This window comes from Raphanus sativus, chromosome 5 (genome assembly GCF_000801105.2).
Source record: "Raphanus sativus cultivar WK10039 chromosome 5, ASM80110v3, whole genome shotgun sequence".
NCBI lineage: Eukaryota > Viridiplantae > Streptophyta > Magnoliopsida > Brassicales > Brassicaceae > Raphanus > Raphanus sativus.
Genome location: NC_079515.1, coordinates 16,831,170 through 16,853,810, shown reverse-complemented (window position 1 = coordinate 16,853,810; position 22,641 = coordinate 16,831,170). Strand labels below are relative to the sequence as shown.

At 37.9% G+C, this 22,641-nt stretch overlaps 4 protein-coding genes and 2 pseudogenes across 5 annotated transcripts; 1 reads left to right on the top strand and 5 right to left on the bottom strand.

Annotated features, from left to right (window-relative positions):
• Positions 1-2,053: 2,053 nt before the first annotated feature.
• On the bottom strand, positions 2,054-2,788 carry LOC108860295 (auxin-responsive protein SAUR63-like; annotated as a pseudogene).
• Positions 2,789-5,039: 2,251 nt separating this feature from the next.
• On the bottom strand, positions 5,040-6,165 carry LOC108860391 (auxin-responsive protein SAUR64-like; annotated as a pseudogene).
• Positions 6,166-6,981: 816 nt separating this feature from the next.
• Positions 6,982-8,052, bottom strand: LOC108861140 (uncharacterized). Its single transcript, XM_018634968.2, has 2 exons — positions 7,754-8,052; positions 6,982-7,672 (listed from the first exon to the last, which is right to left on the bottom strand). The coding sequence occupies exons 1-2, from the start codon at positions 7,907-7,909 to the stop codon at positions 7,088-7,090; spliced, it is 741 nt and encodes a 246-aa protein (XP_018490470.1). The 5' UTR covers positions 7,910-8,052; the 3' UTR covers positions 6,982-7,087.
• Positions 8,053-9,056: 1,004 nt separating this feature from the next.
• LOC108861138 (probable methyltransferase PMT24) lies at positions 9,057-13,136 on the top strand. Its single transcript, XM_018634966.1, has 9 exons — positions 9,057-9,266; positions 9,609-10,533; positions 10,611-10,760; positions 11,241-11,511; positions 11,600-11,710; positions 11,808-11,982; positions 12,077-12,346; positions 12,434-12,628; positions 12,721-13,136. The coding sequence occupies exons 2-9, from the start codon at positions 9,661-9,663 to the stop codon at positions 12,947-12,949; spliced, it is 2,274 nt and encodes a 757-aa protein (XP_018490468.1). The 5' UTR covers positions 9,057-9,266; positions 9,609-9,660; the 3' UTR covers positions 12,950-13,136.
• An 18-nt stretch (positions 13,137-13,154) lies between these two features.
• LOC108861139 (pentatricopeptide repeat-containing protein At2g13420, mitochondrial) lies at positions 13,155-15,007 on the bottom strand. The gene has a single exon (XM_057010987.1). The coding sequence runs from the start codon at positions 14,897-14,899 to the stop codon at positions 13,349-13,351; it is 1,551 nt and encodes a 516-aa protein (XP_056866967.1). The 5' UTR covers positions 14,900-15,007; the 3' UTR covers positions 13,155-13,348.
• A 406-nt stretch (positions 15,008-15,413) lies between these two features.
• On the bottom strand, positions 15,414-20,610 carry LOC108861137 (uncharacterized). Of its 2 annotated transcripts, none has more exons than XM_018634964.2 (11): positions 20,517-20,610; positions 20,084-20,234; positions 19,878-19,995; positions 19,441-19,537; positions 19,244-19,350; positions 18,849-18,971; positions 18,559-18,712; positions 18,260-18,320; positions 17,784-18,163; positions 16,030-17,674; positions 15,414-15,939 (listed from the first exon to the last, which is right to left on the bottom strand). In XM_018634964.2, the coding sequence occupies exons 2-11, from the start codon at positions 20,212-20,214 to the stop codon at positions 15,696-15,698; spliced, it is 3,060 nt and encodes a 1,019-aa protein (XP_018490466.1). In that variant the 5' UTR covers positions 20,215-20,234; positions 20,517-20,610; the 3' UTR covers positions 15,414-15,695. The 2 variants fall into 2 exon arrangements, with proteins under 2 accessions (XP_018490466.1, XP_018490467.1); XM_018634965.2 differs by having other exon boundaries at positions 20,084-20,230; positions 20,517-20,599.
• Between the last annotated feature and the right edge of the window lie 2,031 nt (positions 20,611-22,641).

Here is a 22,641-nt window from a genome sequence, read left to right as displayed (position 1 = left end):
TATTCAAAACAACATGAGAATAGGTTAATATTGTGCACATTTTATCAATCTAGAACCCACTTCATTTGAAGAGGTATTGCTATAAGCATCTGTCAACAAGAAAAAAAATCTTGTAAAGGAGGTAATCTAGTGCTTGACAATCACGGAAATGTTGTCTATTCGGGCTATATAGAAACTGGTTCATGATAAATTAATTCAAAAGTTCCACAGATAACGTCACAAAATCAAAATACAAAAAGAAAAAAAAACTAAAAAAGCAGCAAACCTTTAGGCACATAAATTTTCACAATAATTAATGAGCTCACTTCTCCACATATATCACCTATTTTATATCTTCCAAAAACAGAGGGTAATTCTCTCATGGAAGAGAAATTTTCGAACTGAAAACAAAATCGAAAAGAACTTCAAGATCATAGAACAATCCTGCAAAATTATGTTCTCAACAACATGAATACATTTATGGTGGCATGACAACAAAATTAAAATAAGCAGATCCGCAACATATCTCTAAAAGAATCATTTTCAAACAACATGAGATACCTAGAGAAAAGATGTAAAGATAAGGGGAAATATATACATGAGATGACAATCCAATTCCACATGCTTAGTTCTCTCATGGAAAATTAGACTGTTTGCGATATGTATAGTTGCTGTGAAGTCAAAAAAGAAAGCTACCGGCTTAGACTGTAGTGCTGGAAGTTGACCAAGAAGATTCACAATCCAAATAACTTCCTTGATTGCAACTAACATTTCTCGATATTCAGATTTGTATGAAGAATGTGAGACAACATCTTGTTTCTTTGATTTCCATGAAATGAGAGATGATCCAAGAAACATTGGTTCTTGAAGGTTGACTCACCATTATGGTGTTCTTTAATGATAGATCCTGCAATGCAAGCTGATTACCAGTTGCCAAAAAGAGTTGCTCAAATTTTTGGTTACAAATGTTGCTAGTAGATGTTTCAAAATCCATTTTCATGTTTTCAAAAGCTTATTGAGAGGCCTAAATGTTCTTACTTAATATATCGAAGAAAAGGTCCAAATGAAAAAGTTGCAGGTTTGTTTTTGAAAAAAAAAACTTCGATCATCAGGGCATTACTTCTTTCGTGTTGCATCTGCGTTCGCGAGAAACTGACTACTCCACAGATGGAGCAGAGTAAACAATACACAAGAAAAATGAATTCTCCTCAAAGAATGTAATGTTCTTGTGGTTTGGTGTTACTGACTGTAAAAGGATATAATATGTTGTTGTTTGGTGTTACTGTTAATAGATAAAATATTAAAACCAATGAGAGGTGAACCTACTAGTTTTTGTTTTGTTTTTTGGAACCGTTAACTACAGGTCTGGAAAAAAAATAATACTCTTGAATCACAAAGCTCTTTATTCAAATCAAATTGACTCGTTCTTTTTCTTCCAAACCAGTAGCAGAGAACGTGACACACAAACATATAAACGAAATTTTTTTCATATTTTCCATTCACCAGATTTAACATAGATTAGAAACATGTTATATTAATAGAATGAAGAAAAGATTATGTCGATGAAGAAGAGAAAAAAACAAAGATCAAAGAGAAAACAATAGTGGGAGGAAGAGAAAAACGTGGGAGAAATTATTCTCTAAAAGATTTAGAGTAGATTTAGGGTGTAGATTTATGAAACATCTTTAACCGAATATGGAAGTTTCCATAGTTTTTGGATTTGCATAGAATACGTATCCTAACTCAACTGCTTCATCATTGTTTCTGGCGATGATTATGTCATCAACATATACCAAGACATCCACATATGTACCAGAAACATTCTTGATAAAAAAGTGTGATCGTGTGAGATTTACAGAATTCCAGAGAGAGTAGAGTGAAACTAAATTTAAGAAACCATTTCCTTGAAGCCTGCTTTAATCCATATAAGGACTTTCTCAATTTGCAGACTTCATTTGATGACAAGGTTTGCCCCTCTTTTGGTATATAACCTGGAGGCAGAATCATGAAAATCTCTTCTTGAAGATCTCTATTAAGAAAAGCATTTGATAAAAAAGAAAGACAGAAGTTATGGTTTGTATTTTTGAAATAATCTGATAATCTTATATAGTTGAATATTTATAAATTCAGAAACTGCTACACACTAATCCTCTAAAATACAAGCAATTTTTGTTGTTGTAAAAAGTATGGCAAATAACATTTAGAAGTACTGGAGACTGACACTAACAGAGCCCTTTCTGCATCTTCATCCATTCGTCGTTCTACCAGTTTGATTAGATACTCCACGAAAACCGACTCAAATGAAAAGATGATTGTACTCCAAAAAACCCGCCTCAAATGGCATGGTGATTGGTCCATCGGTTGGGGGGCCGAATTCTTCTTCAGAGATCTTCAAGAGTTCTTGGAAAACAGAGTTTCTAAGGTACTTGAAAAGAACAATAAATCATATTTTATCTGCCATGTAGACCACGAAACAACCCTTCTCTACAGTAGCGGAGCTGCTAGTACTTAATCTTTGGAATGCGATTCTTTTCCTGTGAAGGGATGCTTTTTGTTGCCATTTCTTGGCCATCTTGATTAGCTACTTCGTGTTCATCATGGTTTTTGAGGACAATTTTTTTAGATCAGATAGAAGAAGGAAAAAAAGAGAAGATTATTAGTTTTGTTTGAGCTCTATGAATGAAAGTTGTGATTGGTGAAGAATAGCATATGCCTTTTTGGTTGTATAGAAGGAGAAACTATTAATCTTAGACAAGCTACTAAGAAAGGTAACCAGACACAACACATGCTTTAATTTGTTTCTATCCGATGTGATCATTAGGGTCCCAGGTTCTAAATCAATTATATCTGCAAACCAACTTGTGGACAATATAACTTAATGGTGAGAAGACATGATCATGTGGGCATAAAAGCTTTATAAACATCTATATGACAAGATTTCAGTACCAAAACTTTAATAAAGAATGAAAAGAGGCGGCTGTTACATTATATTATATAAGTTAGATCTTAGAACTTATTCTTGTGGACGGCAGATCAAACTGTATATCTACATATATTTTGTTGCGACCGATATGAAACTTTACAAGTATGGTAAAGAGTCTAAACTACGAATAATTCTTGACCATTATGTTCTTTCTGTTAGAGCAACCAGAATAACCAAACTCATGCTTCTCTATAGATTTTCTGTGAGCTAGAAAATGTTAGTAATAAAAATTAAAGCCGAACTATAAAGTATAAACTAATTAATATCTCGGTGAAATATATGATCGGATGAAAAGGAAAGTTAGTTTTGAGAAATAAATGCCTATGTAGTTAAGTCACAAGAATATTTTTTAAGTCACGAGATTTTGTGGTCCTAAAATCAACCATTCTTTCAAAATTTCTTATGTCCTTAGGACATACTAAGTTCAGATCATAGGAACGCCTCTTTTCTGTATTGAAGTTTCGTTCCATCCAATTCAGATTTTCATAAACAGCTGCTCCAGTTCTTAGATAGGAAGTTTTCAGCAGACATGTCTTAGTGATTTTTCTTTAAAAATTGATATGTACAACCACCAGTGTTAATGAAGTTGGTCGTTTTTCTTATTTGCAATAGAAGTTGTTTTTGCTGAGGAGAGACCAAATAAGAATTATTAGGGCTTATTGGTGAGATAGCCATTTCTGAGTTTCAAATTAAGTGACTACAATGATTTTGACATAATTCATTATCTGACATTTTGGCTTCCTTCCATCCGGTTATGACTATACCCTTAACACAAAAGGTTGTCGGTTCCATATTATAAAGCAATGACATGGTGGTTTTGTGTGGCATAATAACACTCACTTAACTTAAAGAGCGAGTGGCACAACGATGTAAATGTATGCATTGATAGGAGTGTACGAAATATATGAATTGATTGTAAGTGTACATTTATATTCTATATTGATTGTCTGAGTTTCTACACAACATATACTAGGTAGAATAGTATCATTAGAATATTATACTACATAATACTCTATCCAAATGCAAACTAAAAATTCTAGATATAAATTCATGCACTTGATCACTAAATCCTACTTAGAAATAGAAATCATAGCTACAATCATGAATGCAGAAGGTAAAGACGGTGATGGTATACCGTTTTTTGATGACGAGGAATTAAGAAGTTTAATTTCCATTTCATGTACGATGTCATAAACCTTATCCCACAACCTCTAAATACTAAACATATACCAAATCCTATCCCTAGATACTAAATATTATCCCAATCTCACCCAAACTATATACTAAACCCTAAACTCTAATCAGTAAACCCTAAACCCAAATCTAAACCATAGACCCAAATATAAATCATAACTCTAAATATAAGTACAAAACCCAAACAGAATTAAACAAAATAAATAATATAGTACATATCTGTGAAATTATAAAATGTCTATAATTGCATGGAAGAGTTATTGCTGACACCAACCATACCTCTTCACCTTCTAAATATTAAACCATAAACTCTAATCACCAATCCTTACCGAAATATAAATCCTAAACCCAAATATAAACCCTAAACTCAAATAGAATGAAACAAATAAATAACATAATACATATTGATGGAATTATGAAATGTCTATGATTGCATGGAATAAGTTAATGCCAATCCTAACCATACGCTTTCACCTTCTAAATATTAAACCCTAAACTCTAATTATTAAACCTTAACCCAAATATAAACCCTAAACCCAAATGTTAAAATCTAAAAAGTACAAAATATCATGTAACGATCATAGTTTAATTTTACAGGTTCAAAAATATGTAACGATTGTGAGAACTTAAGAAAATTACAAACAATATTTCTAAACAAAATAGAGCACTTTTTAGTAACCGTCAAATGGAATGAAACTTACTAAAATAGTATAGTAACACAATATATCACATAATAAAATATAAAACACATATTATTTTAATACTATTCTATATTCATATAATATAATATAATAGAACACAATAACAAAAATTGTTCATCTTCTCCGATCAACTTTAGGTAATTCACAGAGACAAAAGATAAGTATTGTATCTGACGAAACAACGGTGTGAGACAAAGCACCGATGTGAAGGGAAAGAGGTTCGAGTTGCTCCTTCTCGCCGCTTGGATCTGTAACGACGTCTTCTCGCAATTGATTTCAGAATTAGGGATGATGGATGATGGTGACGGTGGAGGATTTCAGAAGTAAATCATCAACGGAAACCACAATTTATTTTTAGGGAGTTAATAATTTATTCTTTTAGCATGTTGTCCGGTTAATGGAAGATGGTAATATAGTATTAATATGTATATATAATGTTGTGTATATGTCTGTTAGGTAAAATGATTAGTTCGTGAATTATGGCTTTTTCATAGTTATACGTCTCAATTTCCCTAATTATTATTTATGTGTCTTATCTAATACACTATAAACTTTACACATTCAGAAATGGCTACACTCTAAAATACAATCAACATGTTAAGTACTACTTTGTTCTTGTAAAGAGCATTTCCAAGAACATCTAGCACTACAGATAGACATTAATATAGCCTTTTCTGTATCTTCATTCATTCGTCATTGGACAAATTTGGTGAGATATACCAAAAAGAGAGTTGAACTCTTCTTCAGATATCTTCAAGAGCTCTTGAAAAAGAGAGTTGCTCAGGTAAATTAATGAAAAAGCAAAGTGGGTGTTATCCATTCCACCGTATAAACCACGAAACAATCTTTCTACTGCAGTTATACTGCTACTACTAGCACTTGACCTCTGAAATGAGATCCTTTTTCCTGTGGAGGGCTGGTCTTTGTTGCTATTTCTTGGCCATCTTGATTAGCTTCTTTGTGATCGACATCATTTTCTGGAAAAATATTTAATCCAAAAAGCAAGCAAGCAGGAGAAAGGAAGAGAAAAGTCTTGTTGTTAGTTCTGTTTGTAGAGCTCTCTGAAGGAAAGTTATAAATGATGAATAGAATCCTATATATTCATGGGTTCCGTCGTTCCCATCGCTTCTTGATTAATCATTAGGCCTGAATTCTACATTTCCTTGTTTCATTTTTACAGAAGAAGACATTATTAGCTCTAGACAGGGCTTTAATTTGAAAGAAGATCCAGAGCAACCTAACTAGACACAACACATGCTAATGTTTCTACTCTATTTGATAAATGAGTTGGTATAATCAACTGTATGTGCAAAATAATTTGTGGACTATACAAGCTATGGTGAGAAGACATGGTCATGTGGGTATATGAAAGCAATATAAATAATTACATGGCAAGAGTTAGTTGCAGTATATATACTGACAAAAGAAGTTGAGAACTTGTACATACAAGAGAAGCCAAAAATACCAGACTCATGCGTCTTCTCTATACAGCTTTGTTTGTTAGCATAAGGGTCCTAGGTTGGCTAGTATCCATGACCTAAATCAAATGTGGTCACATGAATAATAGGTCAAGTAATAATCAGGGGACAGCACATCTTTTGATGAACTCGGACAAAAAAATGTGGCCATAATGAGGGATAAACGAAATAGACACATACAAAGAAAGACGTGTGCTACAGAATCAGGTGTGAGACAGGAGTGAAAACGCCTGATGTCTGTAACTACTCTCCAACGCCGTCTCTGTATTGAAGTGAAAATTTCAATGTTTAGGTGCTTCCTATAGATCTCAACCCCACTCGTGATAAGAGTTCATATGGAGGATATGTTCTAAGCTGCACCAGATTTCGTACGATATATCTCTGAGGTGCTGAAAGCATGCACGCAAGAAAGATTCCTCAAACCTTGTTGAACGAAGCTCAATACCATTCAGAACATTGCTGGTGAAGAATGATAATATGACTATCATTGAAACGAACTCCAGACAAATGATACTAGGTTAATAGTTATAGATATATGTACATATTACACTACATCACAGGTGTGTTTCGAAGTCTCCTCGTCTAAAAATTACAAGCGACTGCTTCGGATAGATACTGTTGATCCCTATCTATAACCATTCATCAATCATTCCACAATTCATGTATAATTTATAAATATGGTCAGCAACCAACGGAAAGGAAGAAACATAAAAACAAACACTGGAAACCAAATTATGTAAAAAAAAAAAATATTAGAACACGTCGGGATGGAAGCGGCCAGGGATGGAACTGTTGTTCTGCTGAGCTTGTTTCAGATGAAGCGTGAGAGCATAGTTGTTAACCTCCAGAGTTCTCAGCTGTTCCTGGTACTGACTAACCATCTGCCTCAAACCCTGCAACTCCCGACTCTGATCTTCTGTCTCTCTCTGCCGCTTCTGTTGCGTCACCACGGCTCGTTTAAGCAAACTATTCTCCTGGACAGCAGATTCTAACTGCTGCCTCAGCATCAAGTTCTCCTGTCGGAGACTGCTTTGCAACGCTGCTGCTGCTGAGTCGGAACCAGCACGAGCGTTGATGGACTTCTCCAAAGCTTCCAGTGCTTTTGAAGCACGGTCTTTGGCGTCGTTCATGTCTGAAGCACTCATCATCTCCCTGACGAATAAGTCAACCCACTCAGTGCCGTCCAAGTTCAAGACTTGATCATCCTTCCCTGATGATCCTACTTCAACTTTTGCTTCTTCTGAATCTTTATTGGCGGATTCTAGACGAAGCTGATTCAAAGATCTAATAGCAGAATCAAGATCATCTCCACATTCCTCGATTGCTCGCTCAAGAATCTAAGAAAAAAAAAAGAAAAGTTACGATCTTTGCAAGAAGCTAGAAACAAAGTTTGAGACTTTGGAGTTTGAAAAGCTGACCTGATGATCCATATCGGGGAAAATGGAGGCGAGGTGATCGAGGAGAAGGGAGGAGGAGAAACGAGAAGAACGGAGTTTCTTGGAGACGGGAGGAGAAGCGGCGGAGGACAAATCGTCGAAAAGAGATCTCTTGCTGCCGCAAACAATCGCAGACATGTTATCTGCTTCCTCCCTCAATCTTCTTCCTCCTTCAGATCTTTCCTTCTTTTTTTTTAATTTTCAACTTTCTCAATCTTAGATCATGTCTCCGATCCGATGATGATGATAGCCGGAAACCAAATATAAAGTCAAACCCTTTTGGATGTTCTTCGCATCTAATAGATCCAACAACCACCCGGAGTCGGACTCAATATGGGGCTTACACGAAACTTACAAAAATGGGCCTTCTCACGAGCTTGCGAAAACTAATAAGAAATGGGTCTAGTGGGCCTTCTCACGTGCTCATCTGTTTCTCTTAGGTCCGGCTATTTTGGACATCAGTTCCGTTTGATTATTTCGGGTTTTCAGATAGTTGACTAAGAATCCATTTACTAGTTGACTTATTTTCTGTTCAGTTCAATTTAGATAGTTTCAAGTTCGGTTCGGTTTGGATAGTAAAATTAGGAACCAAAAAATATTTGAAAATTTGGTTTTTATTTGGTTCCGGTTCGGATAATTCGGATAATTTGAAAAAAATAACGATTATTTAGAATAAAATATCAAATAATTAGGATGATTTAATAGATTCTTTGAATATTTCAGATAAAACTATCTGAATATTTCGAATAATTCGGATAATTCAGATATTTTATAATAATATATTTATCTTCAAATATTTTTGGATTCTTTTAAGAAAATATTTTAGTTATGAATATATATTAAGTTATATAATATGTATATATTATTAATATTTCTATATATTCGGATATTTTTTTGGTTCTCGGTTCGATTCAGTTTCAGATATAGAAATATAAGAACCATTCGAGTATTTAGTTATTTTATATGTATATATAATTAATACTTTTATATATTTGAATATCAGTTTGGTTTTCGGTTCAGTTCGGTTATTTCGGATATAAAAATTTAAGAGCCATTCAAATATCTGAGGGTTCTCGGTTCGGTTCTTTGGTTCATCTTTTTTGCGCAGGTCTTAGTTTCTCTAAACCGAACGTTACCGTTTTGTGTGAAGTAAATATCGTTGATAGCTTAGCTGTTAATGTCGGTGACCGACACGGAGGGGTCAGCGAATAATCAAATCGTTGAAAACGAAATATGAAATTAAATTAAATAAAATGTGGGTGGAAATTGAGATCCAAAATTATGGTATTTTAAGGCCGCAACCCACTCACTCACTACAACTACAGAGTAAAGAGTACTATGATTTGCTTCACCACTTGTTGTAGATCATAGACTCTCACTTGCTCTTTCTACTAGATCGGGATCTGGACCCCTTTCTCTTACACGCTTCTCTCTCAGCTGATAAAGTTGCAATCTTTTTGCGGGAGATCTGAGATTGCCAATCCCTTTCTCTCTGGTAATCTTTTTACTTGAACTACACAAAGTCTATGGCTTTCTTTAAATGTTTATTGCTTCTTCTGGCTATTTCTGTAAATATCTATCATCTTTTCTTCTTTGTAACTTATGTTTGCTCAAAATACTATGCTTTGGGTTTTGGGCCTTGGCTAATGTTTCACTTTTAGTTACTAATTCGGGTGTTTTTGTTGATTTTAGTTTGATTTTAAATCTTCAGTTATGTTCTTTTACATTCTCTACAGTATATCAATTGTCATTCATTGTAGATCTTCCTTAGCAGCTTTTAGACAGGTCTTTTTACTTTGTCACTAAAGTCTTTTCATTTAATTAATTGGTGTTGCAGGTGCATGTGAGTGACTAGGGATTGTTGCCTTGGGTCTGTCTATAGGAGCAACATGGCAATGGGGAAGTATTCTCGTGTGGACGGGAAGAAGTCATCAGGCCATGGCTTTACCATTACCATAGTCTTAGTTGTTTCTCTCTGTTTGGTTGGGGCTTGGATGTTCATGTCTTCATGGTCTGCTCCAACCGAGGCTGTTGACTTCTCTTCTAGCCACACTGCAAAAGATGTGGATACTAGTACCACAAACGAAGAAGTTGACCGAGGAGGTTCCAAGAGCTTTTCTGATGAGAAGAGTGAGGTTGTGACAGAGAGCAAAGAAGAGAAGCCTGATCCTGAGAGCTCCGGTGAGGAGAAGACGGAGCAGCAGGTTGAGGAGAAAAAGGAGTTTGAAGACAAGAACGGTGAAGGAGATAGAAAGGATGGAGATGGTGAGTCAGAAAGTGATGAAACCAAGCAAAAGGAGAAAACACAACTTGAAGAGAGCTCAGAAGAAAACAAATCAGAGGATGGTAATGGAGCAGAAGAGAATGCTGGTGAATCTGAAGAGAACACCGAGAAAAAGACAGAGAAAAGCACTGATGAAACTGAAGAGAACACTGAGAAGAAGACAGAAGAAAGCACTGGTGACCAGGCTGAGATTACAAAGGAGTCAAGCACCGGAAGTGGAGCTTGGTCTACCCAATTGGTTGAGTCGCAGAACGAGAAGAAAGCACAAGTGTCGTCAATCAAATGGAAAGTCTGCAACGTGACAGCTGGACCAGACTACATCCCTTGCCTTGACAACTGGCAAGCTATCAGGAAGCTTCATTCCACTAAGCATTATGAACATCGTGAGAGGCATTGTCCTGAGGAATCTCCAACCTGCCTTGTTTCTCTTCCCGAAGGGTACAAGCGATCGATCAAATGGCCTAAGAGCAGAGAAAAGGTAAAAAACTTCACTATACATTTATGTTATTTGTTAGAGATGTTCAATAACTTTTATGTATTGTGTTTGCCATACAGATCTGGTACAACAACATTCCTCACACCAAGCTTGCACAAGTCAAAGGACATCAAAACTGGGTGAAGATGAGTGGCGAACACTTAACATTCCCTGGTGGTGGTACTCAGTTCAAAAACGGTGCTCTTCACTACATTGATTTCGTCCAAGAGGTACCCACTTATTATTATGGTCTTTCATTCAATCTCTACAACTAGTGTTCAAGAAAGGGCTAGGCGCTAAGCGGGCGGCGACCTAATGCCTAGCGCTAAGCGGGCGGCGACCTAACGCCTAGCGGTTAGAACGACTAAGCGGACGCCTAGATTATTAGTTAAGCGGTCTAGACGGTTATAAATTATAGCAATATATTAAATATATGTAATGTTTTATACTTAATAATAGTAAAAACTATTATTTATATATGATAAAAGTTATTTTCATAAGAATATATATTACAACATATTAATTATTATAATTTATGAATAATAAATTATATATTATTTATTATTACAATATTATAATTATCTAGGCGGTTTAAAGAGTAATCGACACGGTCCTGTAACCCCTCGCGTCTAGACTGCTTTTTAGAACACTGTCTACAACAACTTTCTCATTGACTATTAACATTGTTGTTGATGTGTGTAATATTGCAGTCGTATCCTGATATTGCTTGGGGAAACAGAACCCGTGTTATACTGGATGTTGGGTGTGGTGTTGCTAGCTTCGGAGGATACCTTTTCGACAGAGATGTGCTTGCCTTGTCATTTGCACCCAAAGATGAACACGAGGCGCAGGTGCAGTTTGCTTTGGAACGTGGTATCCCTGCAATGTCAAATGTTATGGGAACCAAGAGGTTACCTTTCCCAGGATCTGTTTTCGACCTTATCCATTGTGCTCGTTGTAGAGTCCCTTGGCATATTGAAGGTAACCAAGTTTCCCCATTTTAGTTAGTATCTCTTTTTTTTTTTGTTTCATGGAGTAACACTTTCTGTTTTGTTCGTCTGAACTGAAGGTGGTAAACTACTTTTGGAATTGAACCGTGCATTGAGACCTGGTGGTTTCTTTGTCTGGTCGGCGACTCCGGTTTATAGGAAGACCGAAGAAGACGTTGGCATATGGAAAGGTTTGGAATCTTTTTTTGTTTGTTTTGGATATGAATAAGAAGAGTATCTGCAACTGGTTCTTAGCTAACTTGTGAGATGTTTCTCTCTGCTTTGTAGCTATGTCGAAGCTAACAAAGGCAATGTGCTGGAAACTAATGACGATTAAGAAAGATAAACTGAATGAAGTTGGTGCTGCCATTTACCAAAAGCCAATGTCGAATGATTGCTACAACCAAAGATCTCAAAATGAGCCACCTCTCTGCAAAGACTCTGATGATCAAAACGCCGCTTGGTAGCTTATCTATTCCCTTTTTCACGTCAATTAACTAGTGATGCATGCAAAGGAACACTGTTGCTAAAAGTATGTGTGTGTGTGTGTGATGCAGGAATGTTCCACTTGAGGCATGTATGCACAAAGTGACAGAGGATTCATCAAAACGGGGAGCAGCTTGGCCTGAGAGTTGGCCAGAGAGAGTAGAGACGGTTCCTCAGTGGTTGGATTCTCAGGAAGGTGTGTATGGAAAACCTGCACAAGAGGATTTCACAGCAGACCAAGAACGTTGGAAGACGATTGTTTCCAAGTCATACCTCAACGGTATGGGAATCGATTGGTCTTATGTGAGAAATGTGATGGACATGAGAGCTGTCTATGGAGGGTAAGTATATTATTGAAAAAACAATCTTTCACCAATACAAAAACTGGCTCCGTTACTAAATGTTATCTCTCTCTTTCTTGGTTTCAGTTTTGCTGCTGCTTTGAAGGATCTGAAACTGTGGGTGATGAATGTGGTTCCTATCGACTCAGCTGATACGCTTCCAATTATATACGAACGTGGTTTGTTTGGAATATACCATGACTGGTGCGAATCATTCAGCACTTACCCTCGAACTTACGACCTTCTTCATGCTGATCATCTTTTCTCTGCTCTGAAAAAGAGGTATGTTTATAGACAGTACACTCACATATCTATGTTGGCCTTTGATTAATATTTTCTTGAATGCAAAATCTGATGACTATATGGGCTTTTAGGTGCAACTTGGTGTCGGCAATGGCTGAAGTGGACAGGATTCTTAGACCACAAGGAACTTTTATAGTAAGAGATGACATGGAAACAATAGGAGAAATAGAGAAGATGGTGAAATCGATGAAATGGAATGTAAGAATGACACATTCCAAAGATGGAGAAGGAGTGCTCTCTGTTCAGAAGTCAGTGTGGCGTCCTACAGAGGTCGAGGCAATTACATCGGCAATAGTCTAAGAGGTGAAGGAAACAAAGAAAAAGAAGAAGAAGAAGACATGTTGGTTTTTAATTTTATTATAGTTGTATGATTAAAGTTGTTTCTTTTATGATCACATTGATTGGTCCAATACTTGTATCCTTTTTCCTTTGCATCGACAAAAATTGTATGCAAGACAATTATCTCAAAACTGTAAACTTATGAGTTTTTGGTTGGGTCCTAAAACACCATGAAAAGAAAAATCATACATGAAATGTGATATGAGGCAGGGCATGCACATATAATCATGTGTGTCAATATCATACATGTGTTTTAAGTTTCAAGAAAGGGAAAAAACAAACAGTCTAGAAACCAGATTTTGATTAAACAAAACATTCAGACTCATCATCATCTCTTGTTTTTTTTTTGGGTCAAAATCATCATCTCTTGTAAGGCTCAAAAGGATATCTCTGAAACTCAGAGCCAAAGGTGATAGACTCCTCGTCCAGTTTCTTCTTCAACCTTCTCCAAGTCCTCATCTTATTAGACTGTATTAACCCTTTATACAACGTCTCAAACGTTAGCTTCTGCGGCAAGAAACCTCTCTCTATCATCTCCACAAAGTACCCACAAGCCTCTTTCCATTTATCCTTCCCACACAACCCATGAACCAAGCAAGTATACGAATCCAAATCCGGACCCGTCTCGCTCCCTTTTAGATCATCCCAAATCTCTCCCACAATCTCCATCTTCCCCAGGTTGATAAACGTACCCAACAGAACATTATACGTGTTCGTATTCGGCTTGCACAATCCACCCTTCATCTTCCTATACAGATTCATCGCCCCGGCAACATCTTTTCTCCCTCTATACTCTTTGAAAAAGCAATTGTACGTAGCGGAAGAAGGGCTTATCCCATCTCCCACCATAGTCTCAAGCAACTCCTCAGCTTCCTCCAACCTCCCGCAAGAACATAAACACTTCACAACCGAAGTGTACGTCTCCACGGTGGGGCTAATCCCTCTGGCCTTCATCAGTTTCAGCTTATCCAAACTCAGCTCCGACTTATGAGCTCTGCTGTACATATGAAGCACGATCGAAAAGCTCGTGACGTCGGGTTCGATCCCTCTCTCACGCATTTCATCGAACACCTTCTCCGCGTTCCTCACATTCCTCTCGAACCTCTCCTCGGGATGCAGACTCGCGGTCCGGCAGATCCCGTTGAGGAGAACGTTGTACGTCACGACGTTCGGCTCGATCCCGGACTCGATCATCTCCGCTAAGAACCTCTCCGCCATGTCGATCCTCCGCAGCTTACACCATCCCGCGATCAGGATGGTGTAGACCTTCTCGTCGCATCCGAGCTCGGCTCTGCGCTCGTTGAAAACCCCGACGGCGATCTTCGTGTGTCCGTACTTGCAGAGCGTGTCGAGGAGGAAGGAGAACTCGTCGAGGCCGAGAGGAGGACGATTCGAATCGAGGAAGGAAGGCGCGTCGTCGAAGGCTCTCACGGCTTGGCGAGTGAGTCCGGCGGCGATTAGGCGCTTGACGAGGATGAGAAACGTTTCGGAGGAAGGTTTGAGGTTCTTCTCCTCCTGCTGCTCCATCTCGACGATTAGCTGTCGAACGACGTCGAATTGGCGGACTTTTCCGAGGATGTCGATGATGAGGTTGAAGGAGGTGAGTGTTGTTGTTGGGGAAGGTAAGGAGCGGAGGTGTTGGAAGAAGGAGAGGGCGATTTTGGAGTTGTGACGGAGGCGGAGGAGGGTTTGGTCGATGAGGTGAGGAGAGAGGGAGATCCCGTGGAGTTGGAGAGATGATTCTGTGAAGTGGAATGGGTTGTGATTGGTCACGAGGATTTGGGAGATTAGCTCCGCGTCTTTTGACGGTTCGAGTTTTGGGAGGTTCAGAGAGAATCCGGCGGCGGCGGCGGTGGTGGAGAGACGACGGAGGAGAGGAAAGGCCGGTGGTGATATTTTTTGCTTCAGCATCTTTCTCCAATCTTCCGTTTTTCTTTGCTCTGAACAACTCAAGAAGAAAAAGATGTACGTTTTCACTCTGCGATTAGAGCAAGATTTTTCAAATAAATTACTGATCGGTTTAACATGAATAACCGAATCAAACCACAAATAACCGAGTCGCACAAAACTTCAGCCACTTTTAGACATTCAAGCTTCTGTTTGTGGGACCGCTGTTCATGTACATTACACGATAAAGATGTGATCAAAGAGAGCCCAGAGTTTGTGATCTGTTTTTACGTTTTATTTGTGGTGTAATATGCAGAATATGTCTGACGTTTATCTTTTTCTATTAAATATATATGATTCAGTGTAATCACAGATTTAATAGCAAAAGCACAGGAGAAATTGCAAGAAAAGAGACGGATCTTTCATCAGAAAGCAGACATCGCAAGCCAAATCATAGGTGTTAGGATAGCTGCCCGGTTAGCCTAGATCAGATAGTAGATCAAATACTCCAAGCCGTATTCTTTTGGTTTAGTTGCTCTAAAAATCAAAGTTTCTTTTTGCATGTCTTAGAACCAACAACACTGTTGCAGATTTGCATAAAATTAAACAAAATTCACATCAAACCAACCCAAATCCAAACCGAAATTATTTGGTCAAGAACTTGAGTGACCGAAATAACCCCAAAAGTTTATATGCAGCTGCAAAAGGACAGACTAGTAAAACTTTGAAACACGGATAAGAATCAGGATCTTAGTCGAAATATTTCCCCCTTCACCTGATGTTCTGTGAAAAGTTTGGATAGAGCATCCGTGAGAGTTTACTACTTGGGGGCGAGGACAGCAGATGCAGCAGCAGCTTCTGCAATGAGGGCAACTGGTTGACGAGCTTGAAGGCAAGCACCAATGTCGAAAGGGTGCAACTCTGAACCATCATACACAAGGTTCAGTCCTGGGAGAACCACTTCTCGGCTATCTGCTTCTTCAGCATCTGCCTTTGTTGCAGTTGAAGGTGCATTCTCGTCTATGGTCCTAGTGGCAGCTTCATATACAGGGCAAGTGTAGGATCTGCGCGACCACCACCCCCCATAAACTCCTCAAAAGTCGAATGAATGAAAGAAATAAAATTCAAGAAACATGGAAGGAACTAAAACTGACCTTAGGATGCTACCATCAAAGCTAAGAACTTCAGTCCGGCAACGTTGGCGATTAGCTAGTTTCAACCGTTGAAACTCGCTCGTGGCACCTGAAATTGGTGAGGAAGGGTCGACGAGTGGGTTCCATTTGCCGCTTGCATAGTTCATGAGCTTACTACGAGGAGCGTCCTTTGCTTGTTCTTTCTGGTAAAGAAGTTTAGCAGCTGGACCTGTTGCTTGGTACTGTGCGCATATATCTTTCAACCTTTTCCTTATGCATTGCATTGCGTTGTGTTGTTCCATGAGCGAATCTGCCTGAAGTAACTGTGATGAGACGATTCTTTTGCAGATATGGTTGCACAGCTTTGGACTGAAAAGTGGCAGCCCAAACTCCACGGTTAAAGGGACCCATTCATACTTCTCATCATCATCCGGAGAGAAGTACCCTGCTGGATCCTTTGCTTTAAAGAGTTTCAAAAGGCGAATGTAACCGACTGTCCACAGTTCCATATTGTTCGCCAGCTTCGTTAAGAGAGAGTTCAGCTTTGTGTTTTCCTCAAGTGGAAGGCCAAGCTCGTCGGCGAAATGAGGAATGGAACCATCAGAGTTCTTCAGGGGTAATGGTATATCTAAAGTGACAATTCTTCCAGAGCTATCAAGATCATGCTTGCTCAGAGGCTGGACGAGAACAGCTGAGCACTTGAGAAGGCAATTCAAACAGTGTAGCAGTATACTTCCCTTGACCAAGTTACCTTCAAACTTGTTTCCTAAGCCACCAACCGAAGATCCATCCCATGACCAAATTAGAGCTTTCTCACAGCCAGCTAGTGGAGCAGGTAGGATCCGCAGACACTGCCCTTTCATCAAGATAACCGACAAAGGCCCATTGCCCACGGTTGAATACAATACCAGTTTCATCCATTGTGTCATTGATGAATGGGAGGGAGGACCGAAATGAACCGGGCCTGAAGGTCCAGGTAGAACAGTCGTCAGTGGAAGAGGAACCATTGAAACAACAATATCGTAGTCTCGGGAAAACAAACGATCTAGAGTAACTGGTGTTAGAGAAGCCAGACTCTCACAGCGAAGAATATCAACCCGATATCTCTTCCTTTTCTTGTTTCCTTTACTGGTGTCGGGTCCTTCTACGGAGATCGGCTTCTCGTCATTCTGAAGGTTTAGGTTAGAACTGAAGGTCTCGGTCAAGGAAGTAGTATCATCGGTCAAGGCAGTAGTATCATCGGTCAAGGCAGTAGTATCATCGGTCAGTGTAGTCGAAGCTGCTTCATGTTCAGTGCTTTCAGGGACACGCTCTGTCGGCAAGGGATCCTCATGAGGGGCATTTGAAACCATGGAAGCCTCACTATTTTGGCTGGTTAAAGAATCTCCAGAATTATCAGGAGAATTAACATCAGCAAGAAGAGTTACAGCCTCATCATTGACCAAAGTTCCTGGGCCCGTCGTATCAACTGTTGTATCAGTAGCAACTCCACCAGATATCAAACATTCCAGGACACAGCGAAGGCTAAAGGCATGATTTGCAAATTCTTGCAGTTCACCCTCAAATTTTGCTCCCTCTAATGTGCTCAGATCCTTGCAAAGATCCGGGATACTAGTATGCCCGAGCTTTCCAGCTTCATAGAGTGTCACAGCATGCGATTTCAATCCTATAACAATGTTCATTAACATGGATGGAATAATTAGAATAATGCAAAAAGTATAGCTGATAGTTATGGGCTATCAATTTGAGCATCAAATGGAACTAGAAAAGGATACCTGGCGAGACAGAACCCATCATCAGATATGATGTTATGTTAGCATCGACTATGAAAGCAACTCGAACATGACTAGAACGTAGTCCAGAGCTTTCTGTCCCTAAATTATCTCCATTTTGAGCCGCCTCACCATCAGCAGACATGTAGGTAGAGCCTAAACCAGCACGAGTATCGTCTTCATCACTGAGGATGGCACGTGGAGATCCAGGTATAATCTTGTCATGAAGCACAGAAGCCGGATCAATTAACTTTACAGCCCATCCTAAGCGGCAAACAAAAGATGCAGCAGCCTGTAATTGAGCTAGGTCAGCTTGCAAAGTGGATGCCAACTCTGCAACTGTTGAGTTCTCATTTGAAACTACAAAAACTGCATAGAGTAATCTGCAAAATGAACTTCCACTATTAGAATTCTATATAATCTCAGGAACCTAAATCCAAGATGAGTTAAGCTTCCATGTAGCCAAATAGACCCCTTACTCTTCAATTGGATCTTCATAAGACTGCTCTCTGTTAGAGATGAACCCTTCAAGCTTTGAAACTGAAACAACGACGCAATGCATGTCAGTGAAATCTTAGTCTCACGAGAGAAAATACCATACTGACATACTGGAATTTGAGAGCAGACTATTTAGGAGGTGTACTAGCTTTTTGCAAGTAAATAAATAAATGAAATTTATTGGCAAAAAGTCGACATTCTCCAACCTTGAAGTATACATAGATGCGGAGACTTTTAAAAAGAGAACATAATTTATAGATATTGGCAAGCATAAACTCACCTTTAAAGCGGTCATCCTGGTAGACCGGGACATCAAAATATATCAATCCCCTTTGGTAGAGACCTTTTATGACTTCCGGATCAAAGAGGACATATGCATTAACTTCCTCTTTGCAAATTTTATCTATTGTCGCCGTCTCATCTTCTGAAAGTTTCTATGCAAAGAACAAAAATTAAGATCTGCTATCAGACAAGGAACAGTACGATTGCAGTGACATCTCAATAGTTCACTACAAGCAAACTTGGTTTCATAAGCAAGAAGCATAAAAGATATAGACAAGCTGAGATCACCTTAAACTCTTCTATGGTGAAGTTAACAAGGCAAACACCCCACCAAGGGTCAATAGGGAAATCCACAGGTTGAGTAGGTAAGAAATCTTTGGCAATCGATTTGTTTAGCTTCCACATAATTTTCTGGAAAGCTCAACACATACATGAAAAGAATTAAGACATAATAGAAGCTGGACAACCTCCACTTATTGGCTCAAGGAAAAGTGATTATTTATGATAATTTCTCTACAGTGCCAGAAAATGAAATCAGGAAATACTGAAATAATTGAATAAGGGAAAGTTTGTCCCATATTTTACACACGAACATTTTCTTCGAGTAGGAAGTCAAAGCAAAATAAAATATCAAGAGTGTAACTTGGACGGTATAACAGTGCAGAGTGTAGATGCAGAAGTACCTTAGATCTGCATTTATTCATGATATCAATGAATTCATTTCTGCCTATGCCCGTAAGCCTGAAAGCATCTGCCGCACTGAAGTTTGGGATACTGTCGTAAGGTTGCTCTGTGTCAAATTTAGAAGGAAAGAGGATGAAAAACTCGTTGGCTATTAGAACAAGTGAAAAGTGAGGTATAAAGAGAAGCAACAATATACCATTTCGCATGACTTCAAATATCATATCACAGTAGTATCTGAAAGGTGATATCCTCATCACACGGCAAACATGCTCCGCAAGGTGATACGGAAACAACTGCAGGTAAAATTTTAAAAGCAATAAAGATTACGGATCCTGTGAAAGTAAAAAGAAGAAAAATTCAAATCTATATCAAAAAGCATTCTCCTTGTACCAACCGTGTATAATAACAGCTATCTTTCAGAATATTAGCAATACCATCAGAGAATTGTCTAAAATAAAGCCTAGTTGCCACTATTACTAATCTCAGACTCTAGTCTGATCTGATATAGTGTCACTTGAGTAGAAAAAAAATTGTGAAGAGACATCATGGTTGATTCCAGAGGAAGTAACTGAATTCAATCTTGAATAAATAAAAGAAAGACTTGTTATAAAAGAGTAATCCATGAAGACTTACCGCGAGATTCTTTCGCAAGTAACGCATCATATCTTCATAATATTCACCTTCTTTGCAAACTTTACAAGAAAAACACGTATTCCACAGGAGTCTTTTTTTAATACAATGATCAACAACCCTGCATAAAGAATGATAAAGCAGCTCAACACCAACAATGACATTAATGTTGATTGCCAAAGAAAGAAAGAAAGTATAGTACTAGTAACCTTCTATGCCATTCCTCCTTGGAGCCAAGAATAGACTGAAGTCTTTTAGGAAGGTTCTCCCACGGACATTCTTCCCTTACAGCTTTCGATATCAACTGGTCCTCTATGGTAACTGCTGGAGTGCGCTGCATCCCAGAATTTTCCTATCTTCCTAAGTAAATAATGATATCAAAAAATAAGCTTTTAATCTCAAATCAAATCAAAGCAACTCTTTCCACAGACAAAATCGCAAAGCCTTAGGATCAATCTTCTTCGCTAAGTTTACTAGAATACAGAAATGCAGTCTTATTTTTCTAAGGGTGAGATGAAACTCGAAGAAGATCGGAGACTAAAATGCAGCGATCTCTCGTCACTTGTGATCCGTAGCACAATAGGAAAATTCAAAGATGAACTTAAAGAAGACGAGACGATGGAATTGGCGATCGGAGATTACCTGAGCTCACCGGCGATTCAAGAGAAACTAGTTTTCTTCACCCGATTGAGAGAAATCTCATGAGATCTGAAGCGGCCTACGACTATGTATGCTCCCTGGGCCTAAGCTACAAAATTATGGGTTTAAAAAAATATCTGGGCCCAAACATTAGTGTACAAATTTTTTATGTATGTGGGCCCAAACTCCTTTTCATCATCCACTTGTACATGTCTTTGTGTCTATATTGTTATCCTACTATTGTGTAAAGAGATTCATACCCACATTCACATGGTCATGCCTTTAAATCTAGATTGATGAGCAGTTAGAATTTGTTTACTAACTTAGGGGACCCTTTTTTTTTTCTTTTTATCACTTGATACAACATAGACAGAAGAGTGTATTTCTATCTATTTTAGTATTAAGGTGCATACACATGATTATTTTTACATTATGTCTACATTTTTAGTTTGAGGCATTCTAATTTTTCACTAAAAAAATTAAGAACAGATGGACACCCGGTATGAAAGCTATTACCATCTGTTTTTATTTTCCCATAAGTTACCTAAGCAACTCTGTATACCAAGAGCTCTTGAAGATCTTTGAAGAGGAGTTTGACTTCCCAAGAGGACTAATCACGTTGTGATTAGATTTTGGTTTTCATAGAATATCTAATCAAATCGATCGAACCACTGCATGGAGATACAGAAAAAACTTTCCATCTCTGATGCTAAATGTCTTTATCATGTTCATTTCAACAACAAGAATAAGAAATAATGTCTACTAGATTAGATTTGATTATTTCAGAAATACATCAAATTACTTTTGAGTGTCTCATCAAAACCAACTTTCATTGTAAACAAAGAAAAATGAATTTGTTTTATTTACTCAAACGGTTTTGCTTTGAATTTTTGTCTATAAATTTGAGATTTTAATCAAATTTGTTCATCACCTGTCTTTATGAATCTCGTAGAAGCAAGGCAATAATATGCAAGAACTAATATAGACATGGTATGTTGGTAAGATTTTAAATTTATCTCAAGGAAACGTGAAAACTTTGGCAGGATTAGTTGATTTGCTCGCGGTAAAATCAAAGGACCTACATGCTCTTTGTCTTTGCTTCGCCCCTAACTCCCTAAGGACAAAAAAATTGAGAGTTCTAGACTTTCGACCCATAGTTTCTCCTAAATACAAAGTTAATTTTTGAAAATTTTGAATTTAAACAGTTGTACCAAAAAAATGTTTTGAATTCATGAATACAAGAGAATCAATCCTCTTGCAACATCATTAGAAACAACACTTGGAATATATCATCTTCGTTTGGGACAAGGTTCTTAAATCCAATTAACCTCTACAAGAACAATACAAAAGACAAGTGAGACGAAAAACAAATCAATCAATTAGGTTAAAACTAAAAATCCAATGAATATATGAAAAAATAATCAATCAATTTATATCATGGGCTGCATAAAGCAATAAGGATACTGAAAACAAAAAGAACATACATAATATATATGGGAAAAGTTGTAGGAAGTAACAACAAAGTTCTTATGAACCATAAATAGATTAGGAAGAAAGAAGGCAGTATTAATATTATCTACGAGTAGAACCCTTTTAAGAAAGAGACAAACCAGATTAATATTATAAGATGAGGCTGCATATTTACAAAATTGAACTCTCAGCAGTAAATGTTTGTTAGAGGAGCTTGGAGAGCTTTCAATATGTGACTTGTAAGAAGTAACCAATGCTAACTCCTCATCTCCACTCTCCTTTCTTCTTATGATTGGGATTTGATTGGCTCTTTGGACAGGGAGTTTTGTTTAAAACACTAGAATTTTATAGAATAAAAACAACAAAATGATACAAGGTTCAATTTCAAGCAAAAAGACATAGAGGATGGAAAGTGGCTTAACCAAAAAGATAAGAAAGCCAACAAGGATAACCTCTAGCAATATAAGATTGAAAAAGATCCTTCTTAATCACACTTTCTGCAATGAGTTTAGCTCATTTGATGTTGTAATGAGAATGAAATTGAACTTTCCAGTCTGGGATATCAATCAGAAGTGGCAAGATCTTTGATGAGTAGTACTTTAGAGAAGGCCAAGTTTGAGGATTGGAGATGACTTCAATCAAATCATGATCGTCACTA

What these genes read in the sequence shown, in the direction of transcription:
- LOC108861140 (XM_018634968.2), bottom strand. Translation starts at nt 7,909, where the DNA reads ATGTCTGCGATTGTTTGCGGCAGCAAGAGATCTCTTTTCGACGATTTG. An exon ending in TCCCCGATATGGATCATCAG is followed by an intron (nt 7,673 to 7,753) that starts GTCAGCTTTTCA and finishes TTTTTTTCTTAG; the next exon opens with ATTCTTGAGCGAGCAATCGA.
- LOC108861137 (XM_018634964.2), bottom strand. Translation starts at nt 20,214, where the DNA reads ATGCAGCGCACTCCAGCAGTTACCATAGAGGACCAGTTGATATCGAAA. An exon ending in AAGGAGGAATGGCATAGAAG is followed by an intron (nt 19,996 to 20,083) that starts GTTACTAGTACT and finishes TTCTTTATGCAG; the next exon opens with GGTTGTTGATCATTGTATTA. An exon ending in TCACCATAGAAGAGTTTAAG is followed by an intron (nt 18,713 to 18,848) that starts GTGATCTCAGCT and finishes TTCTTTGCATAG; the next exon opens with AAACTTTCAGAAGATGAGAC.
- LOC108861138 (XM_018634966.1), top strand. Translation starts at nt 9,661, where the DNA reads ATGGCAATGGGGAAGTATTCTCGTGTGGACGGGAAGAAGTCATCAGGC. An exon ending in AGACGTTGGCATATGGAAAG is followed by an intron (nt 11,711 to 11,807) that starts GTTTGGAATCTT and finishes TCTGCTTTGTAG; the next exon opens with CTATGTCGAAGCTAACAAAG. An exon ending in TTCTCTGCTCTGAAAAAGAG is followed by an intron (nt 12,629 to 12,720) that starts GTATGTTTATAG and finishes ATGGGCTTTTAG; the next exon opens with GTGCAACTTGGTGTCGGCAA.
- LOC108861139 (XM_057010987.1), bottom strand. Translation starts at nt 14,899, where the DNA reads ATGCTGAAGCAAAAAATATCACCACCGGCCTTTCCTCTCCTCCGTCGT.